Source organism: Mauremys mutica, chromosome 11, assembly GCF_020497125.1.
Source record: "Mauremys mutica isolate MM-2020 ecotype Southern chromosome 11, ASM2049712v1, whole genome shotgun sequence".
Lineage (NCBI taxonomy): Eukaryota > Metazoa > Chordata > Testudines > Geoemydidae > Mauremys > Mauremys mutica.
In genome coordinates, this window is record NC_059082.1 from 85,009,049 (window position 1) to 85,016,898 (window position 7,850).

Genomic DNA, 7,850 nt, shown 5'->3' on the forward strand with positions numbered 1-7,850 from the left:
TGCAGGGGCCTGGCCCCTTTGGCAATCAGACCAAGGGACCTTCCCATGTCATGCCCACAGGCAACAGCAGGGTCGGCTCCTGGCACCCAACCCCCTGCTCTAGCCACGCCGCTGCTGGGCTCGACGCAGAGTCCCAGGACTGGGACACGAGGATGGGAAAGCTGCCGCCCCTCGCTGTGCCCACGGAGCGTCTCCCTGGCTTGCTCCCCCGGGCACACGCTTGGCGTGCTGGTGCCTGGAGCCGCCCCTGGGCCCAGGACTGGGACACGAGGATGGGAAAGCTGCGGCCCCTCGTGGCACCCGCGGAGCATCTCCCTGGCTTGCCCCCCCGGGCACACACTTGGCGTGCTGGTGCCTGGAGCCGCCCCTGGTCCCAGGACTGGGACACGAGGATGGGAAAGCTGCGGCCCCACGGGGACTGGAAGGGACTTTTCCGCCTTCCCGAAGCCCAGCCTTGTCTGGGCTCCTGGCCAGTAAGAGCTGGCAGGACTCAGTGAAGCTGGACGGGAGTCCAGGCTCTCAGCAGGTTTTGGCAGCTCCGGGGCCGCGGAATTGATGTGGAATCATTCACCGGGAGAAGGAATCCTGAAGAGCAGCGAGGAATGTCACCGGGGTTAACGAGCCGCCTCAGCAACCGGGGGACTCCCCCCGCCAGCACTGGCCTGGGAGCTCAGGAAACCCCGTCCCTCGCCCAGGAGGAGGACACGTAGGGATCGCTCAGCGAGATCACTACCCCACCCCCAGCAGAGCTGCCCCAGGCAGGGAAGAGCTTCGCAGCAGGGTAAGGGTCTGGCCCCTGCCCCCACTGCCTGCATCCTGAAAGGCAGCCTCCTTCCCTGGCCCGGGCAGCGACGGGGGGCAGCAGATGGCTGCAGGGTTCTGGGCTCTGCTCACTCCCGTGTTTCCTCTAGTAGCACTGAGCTTGTCCCATGTGCTTCCCGTGCCTGGCCCCAGCCTGGTGGGGAGCCCAGCTGAATTCCCCGCGCCCCCAGCGTTAGAGGCTGCCATGCTGAGGGGGCCTTTCCTGCTCTCCTAGGCCGGCCGCTCTGCCTGGGCCCAGCTGTGGGATGCCACAGGGGACAAAGGCCCAGGTCCACGCATTCCCTGGCAGGGCCCAGCTGTAGTCTGAGCACTCACCACGTCTAGGCAATCACTTTCTCCGTGCTACAGGAGAGGAGACTCTGGGTGTGCGTGGAGCACAAGGAGCTTTGGGGGCCAGTGGTTCCTCGTGCCCAGGCGGGCGTTAAAAACACCAGCTAACAGGAAACAGAGGGGGACAGGGAGCCCACAGCCCAGCTGCCATGACGCGAGGAAGGGAGAGGGCCACTGATTGCTTCTGAGTGGGGAGCTCGGCTCGCTTGCCAAGCAAGAGACTCACAGGGCAGGGCTGCTGGGGTGTGCAGGGGACCCCAGAGCCTGCGGACACATTGACAGCACACAAGAGTCAAGTGGGAGCAAAGCTCCCCCTCCTGGCGTGCGTGCACGGCACCAGCCCACATGCTGAACTCCCAAAACGTGCTCCAGCGCAGTCCCGAAAGCCCAGGGGCCGGAGCAGCTTCCCCAGGCTGCAGGCAGGGTCCTGGCCAGGGGAGGTGCAGACTCGTTGTATGGCACTTTGGACACTCCAGGCACCCCTCAGACAACACCCTCCCCCCGGTACTGCCTGAGGACGGCCGGGTCCCCACGCTGGAGGCCAGTCCACTTTTAGACAATGAATGATGTGAGACAGTGCACTGCCAAAGCCGGGGAGCGGGGCGCAGCCGGCACCTGCCGGGGAGAGGGAGGCAGGGGGAGATATGGCTGCTCTGAGTCTGCCCTCCCCAAGCTAGGGAACGGAATTGGATACAAGCACAAACGATCCCCAGGCTGGGCAAGAAGAGAAAGAGGCGAGCGCTCCAGAATGGCCCCCTCCTCTCTGCCCGGTGGAGGTGGCTTCCCTAGGCGAGCGGCAGGAAGAGGCTGCCATTTAACAGAGTTAAAGCAGGCTCCTGCGCTATTTATAGCGTTTGTGCTCCACTTTCCCCAGCCTCCAGCAGCCTCAGCAGCTCTGCATCCTGCCCTGGGAGCCCAGGGCAGCGCTAGCTAAGCCACCTGAGAGCAGGTGCTGATAGGAGAGTCTGTTCAGACACCTGCTGCCTTCCCTCCGCTCTGGGCTGGATCTAAAGCTACTAGCAGCAAAGGGAGCCCTGGATTCCCAGACCCCATGGGAGCACAGCTCTCCCCCGGGCTTTGGAGTCGCTGACGGGTTCCTGCATCACTCGGATACAGAAGCAGACACATGCAGACATGGCTCCCAGCCTGATAGGACATGGGCCTGCAGGCAGATTTAGGAACACAGGCCACAAGACTGGAAAGGACCTGCTGGCCATGGAGTCCAGTCCCGGCGATTTCAGACAATCCCCTTATATAATCCCTGTAATAAATTTACCAAGCTCCAGCTTCAAACTAGGTAGGGTGTTTGCTCCCCACTACGCCTATTGGGCGGCTGGCCCAGAACTTCACTCCTCTGAGGTTAGAAACCTTCTTAGCATCTCCAGCCTAAGCGTATTCCTGTGTCCTTGTGCCAAGACGGTCTTCTAGCTTCAGCAGCTCTTCTCGCTCCCTGGGGTAGTTATTGAGAGCCAGCAGATCCCCTCTCAGCCTGCGCAGGGTGAACCAACTACGATCTTTTATTCTCCATTCCTAAAACAGGCACTTCCTTCCCCTGATCCTCTTAGCAACCGTCCTCAGCACCTGCTCCAGTCTGAATTCATCTGTCTTGAACGTGAGTGACCAGAACCGTACACACTCTTCCAGAAGAGGTCTCACCGGTGCCTGACACAACAGCATTAATACCTGCCTAGCGCCACTGGAAATATCTTGCCTGATACATCCTTGGATCACACTTGTTTTTGACTTGAGATGGGCCCTGTTTTCTGACCATCCCGTTCCTTATGCTGCAGAGCATCATTCATTTCCTGCAATGTTCGAGCTGGGCAGGAAACGGTTTTGTGAAAATGTTATTTCAAAACTAGCCTGTTCTGCACCAGGATGGAACAGAGACCTTTTGAACTGTTCACTAAAAAAAGAGATCAAGATCCCAGAATACCCAATAGTCACTGTGTGAGTGTCTCTCATTTTGACCAGAAATTCCATCCTGGACCTCAAATCGTTCTCTACAAAATAGTCATCAAAACTGGTACGTTACTCACAAAAAGTGCCACTTTGAACCAATCTGCATTTTCCAATGAAAAACAATGTCAAAAAACTCCTGAGCAGCTGTACACAGTACATCACCCCAGGGCCAATCTTCCAGACTCAGAATGGGAGGGTTTGACAGAGCTCATGCTGTGCTCCAGGATCTCAGCTTTCTAAAAGACAGAGCAGATCTCCAGCCCTTAAGGTTGTGGAGAAACCCTTCAGAACATGGCCCAAGTACAAACAAATGCTGCAATGCCTGCCTGAATCTGCAAAGAGCCTGGAATAGCTCTGTGGGTGATCTGCCTCATTCAGCCCAGGGGCATTAATTCAGCTGCCCAGGGTAAGTGTCTGCATAGCAATTACTTGTTTCACTGCTGATCAATACCCAGACGGAAGGAGAGGATCCTGTTCTGAAGCTCTAGCTACGCAAATGATTGTGGGTGACTGCTCCTGTTGGCACGGTAAGCACCATGGGGAGCCAGCACCACTTATCCTTCCCCCCAGCCCGGGGGCCAGCAGAGCCCATGTGACCATATTTTAAATGTCAGCACGATCTCCTGACAGGCATCTCATTTTGGCACCACAAAAGGGTGGGCTGTGGAATACCACCAATGCCTCCGGGCCCCCATTTGACACCTGAGCCGTGTCTGACAGCTCCCGGGGGCTTCCTTGCCCCACCAGCGAGCCACTAATGGAGCCGTGTGGGAATGGAGCAGGGCTGCCCGCCCACAGGGCCACTGCAAAGGCTGCTTCCAGCCACCTGGCTCCTGTAGGCACCAACTAGTGCAGGGAGCGCTTTCCTTCTGCATGATTCATTAGTGGATCGCAGGCCTAGCCCTGCCCACAGAGCCCTCCCTCCTCACGCACGAGAGGCATGAGAGCAGAGCAAAGGTGACAGGGGCTCTGTGAGCACAGCCCCCCCGCAGTGGCTCAGATGGGGATTCTGTGCAGCAGGTACTCGACACTCCAGCACGCATCCCGCCCCCGAAAGCAGGGAGAACAGTCTGGCAGCCATCCCACTGAACCGCAGGGGTCTGAACACAGAGGAGAGGGGGTCGCACCCGCACACAGGCTGTTCTTACCCAGCGCCCAGAAACTGAACGGCTTGGGATCTCTTAGTGCCTCCGCATTTTACAAGAAAGCCTTTTATTTCAATTCAATTCTTCCCCGTCTCCCTCTGTCTCTTCCTGGAGATGCACTGACTACCCGCTAAGGTTTGATTGATTAGAGATCTCAGATATTTAACACGTATTTGATTTCAGGAAGCAGACAAGCGGACAGAGTACATGAGATATTGCACTTTTGTGGAACCAACAGCAGCAGCTGATTTCAGGACAGCTATGGAGCAAATCATGGGTAGTAGGACTGGGATCACAGAGGCAGTGGAGTGGCCACCTGGAGTTCAATCTGTTAGATAACAGCCCATACAAGTTGTGAAGGTCCCTTCACCTTAGCAATGGTTTAGACAATGAGCTGGGAATGTCACGGTTTCTGATTGGCTCCCAAGGCAGCCAGCTATGGGATCTTCACACAGACTAGAGGTTATTGCTGGTGTATCTCACAGCTGGAAACAGATAAGCGCACAGTGGGACTTTTTGCTCCTCCGACAGCCAGCAAGAAGCGTTTCACCCCTAGGCCAGGTTCAGCGCTTCTTCCTGAAGCAACAACCCCACTGAAGTCAAGCAACAGACTGATCCATTCTTAGCCCCCAAACCCGACCGGGGCAGCCCGCTTGCATGGCCATACACCCTGTTCTGCCATTCTAGGGACGAGCTAGTCTTGTGACACCCCCCCCCCACAGTGATCGGGTGCTAGGCAGAGCGCCTCCCCCCCGCCGCCCGCCGGATAAACCAGCCTCAACCCTCCCGGCTACATGGCAGCCCTCCCAGGGTCTCTGAGGCAGGGAGAGGCAGGGACCGGGGACCGGGGAGCAGGGCGCAAGGGAAATGACCAGGCCGAGTGAGGCCGCTGCGGGGAGCAGGAGCTGGGGAGCAGCTGATGATCCCTGGGGTGGGCAGACAGGGCCCAGGCACGACCCAGGGGCCAGCGCCCAGCCCCTCACGTTCCAACACGGGCCTGAGGGGCCCAGCCTGACCCCACCCCGCTGGGCTGCCCAGTGCTGCATCTCTGGCCCCGCAGCGGGCTCCCTGGGGGTGACAGGTCCCCTGCGGTGCTGCGCGCCCCAGACGCTCAGCACCCCCGAGAGCCGGCCTGATCCTGCCTCCTCTGAGGGGCAGCACCCTGCGCGAGCCGCTCTGGGTGAGCCAGGACGGGGCTCTCCCAGCGGGCGACGGGGCCCGATCCTTGGCAGGGGTCACCCTCAGCGCTCCCCCTACAGCCCAGCGCGATTCCCGCCCCCCCGGCCGGGGAGCCGCCGGGGCGCTGGGATGGAGAGACCGCGGGAGACAGGGCCGGGTTCCCCCGTCTCAATCCAGCACACGCGGGGCCCCGGTACAACGCCCCCCCCTCCAGCCCCTCAGGGGTCCATAGCGCAGGGGCGCGGGGATCCAGCTCCAGCGGCCGCACAGACCCCGCTTCCCAGGGCCAAGCCCGGCGGCTCGGGGTGCAGCGGGCCCAGAGGCGCCCCTGCCGCGCCGAGCCGGGTGCGGGGCGCGACTCCCAGGTCCCTCGGGTCCGGGCAGGGGGCCCCGGGGGTCCAAGGGCCGTTCCCCGGCGACCGGGCAGGACACCCGAGCCGGAGCCAGCCGACCCGCGGCCACAGGGATCGCCGGGCTCCAGCGGGGCGGCCACAGACTCGGCCGGGACCAGGCGCCAGGTCCGGGGAGCCACCCGCTCAAACGCCCCCCCCCGCAGCGCGCCCCCCCGGAGCCGGGCGGGGGACCCCCCGGAGGGACCCCCCCGCAGCGCGCGCCCCCGGAGCCGGGCGGGGGGACCCGCCCCCCCCCGCAACAGCGCGCCCCCCCCGGAGCCGGGCGGGGGGATCCCCCCCAGCGGCGCCCCCCTCCCCGGAGCCGGGCGGGGGGACCCCCCGCAGCAGCGCCCCCCTCCCCGGAGCCGGGCGGGGGGACCCCCCCCAGCGGCGCCCCCCGCCCCGGAGCCGGGCGGGGGGACCCCCCGCAGCGGCGCCCCCCCCCCCCCCCCGGGCGGGGGGCCCCCCCCCAGCGGCGCCCCCCCCCGGAGCTGGGCGGGGGGACCCCCCCCAGCGGCGCCCCCCCCGGAGCCGGGCGGGGGGCCGGCGCTCACCTGTACCACTCCAGCCCGCGCTCGTAGTGCCGGTCGAAGAAGTGGGGCTCGGTGCCCACGGCGCGCACCTCGGGGTGCACCCGGATAAACTCCAGCACGGCGCGGGTGCCGCCCTTCTTCACCCCCACGATGAGGGCCTGCGGGAGCCGCTTGCTGCCCAGCTTGGCGGGGCCGGAGCCGTTCCCCGCCGGCGGCGCCTCCCGGCCCGCGCCCCGGGGGCCGCTCCAGGCCGGCTCCCCGCTCCGGCCGCGCCCCCAGGGGCTGGCGGCCGCGCCCCCCGGCTCGCCGGGCTCCCGGCCGCAGGAGCGGGACTTCTGCAGAAGTTTCTTGGCGCCGGCGCTGCGGGCGGGGAGGCAGCGGCGCTCGGGGCCGGGCAGGGGCCCCCCGGCGCAGCGCAGGAGGCTGTAGCACAGGCAGGTGCCGGACAGGGAGAGCGTGAAGATGAAGAGGAAGCGGCGCGTCAGCCTGCGGGAGGGTGGCCCGGCCCGGCCGCTCAGCGCCATGGCTCCATGGGGCCGGGGGGCGCGGCGCGGCGCTGCCCGCGGCGCATGGGGCTGGGGCCGGGGCCGGGCGGCGCGCAGCGCACCGAGGCGAAGGCAGGCTCCGTGCCCGGCTCCCCGCGGCTCCGGGGAAGCGGCGGCTGCCGGGGCATGTCCCGCTCCTAGGAGGAGGGGCGGCCCGGGGGGCTCCGCACGCTGCCGCTGCCCCTGCCCGCGGCCGCCGCCCCGAGCGCCGGCTCCTCAGCTCCCATGGCCGGCCCCTGCAGCCCGAAGCCGGGGCGCCGCAGCCGGCTCCGGCTTTCTCTGTCCCCGGGAAATGCCGGGGCAGCGCCGGTGCGGCTGCTATTTAAGGGGCCGCCTGACGTCAGCGCCTCCCGGAGCCCCCACGAACCGCCCGAGCCAGAACCGCCCGGACCCCGAACCTCTCACCCCGAGCCCCCAGCCCGGTCCCCAGCCTCTCACCCCCACCTCCCCCGAGCCCAGAGCCCCCATCCCTCACCCCCAGCCCGGACCCCGACCTCTCACCTCCACCTCCTTCCAATTCAGAGCCCGCATCCCGAGCCCCTCACCTCCAGCTGGACCCCACCCTATCACCCCCACCTCCCCCGAGCCCAGAGCCCAGAGCCCCCATCCCAAGCCCCTCACCCTCCCACACTCCAAACCTTTCATCCCGGCCTCACCCCAGAGCCGGCATCCCGAGCCCCCAACCCGGACCCCGACCTCTCACCCCCACCTCCCCCGAGCCCAGAGCCCCCATCCCTCACCCCCAGCCCGGACCCCGACCTCTCACCTCCACCTCCTTCCAATTCAGAGCCCGCATCCCGAGCCCCTCACCTCCAGCTGGACCCCACCCTATCACCCCCACCTCCCCCGAGCCCAGAGCCCCCATCCCAAGCCCCTCCCCCCCAGCCCCTCCCACACTCCAAACCTTTCATCCCGGCCTCGCCCCAGAGCCGGCAGCCCAAG

General features: G+C 65.0%; 1 protein-coding gene across 1 annotated transcript in view; it reads right to left on the minus strand.

The window, feature by feature from the left end:
• Nucleotides 1-7,184, minus strand: part of HS3ST2 (heparan sulfate-glucosamine 3-sulfotransferase 2) — a 34,116-nt gene extending 26,932 nt beyond the window's left edge. Inside the window, exon 1 of the mRNA XM_044980887.1 lies at nucleotides 6,385-7,184. Within this exon, the coding sequence (XP_044836822.1) occupies nucleotides 6,385-6,887 (503 nt within the window). The 5' untranslated portion in view covers nucleotides 6,888-7,184. The remainder of the gene's footprint in view (nucleotides 1-6,384) is intronic.
• Nucleotides 7,185-7,850: the final 666 nt, after the last annotated feature.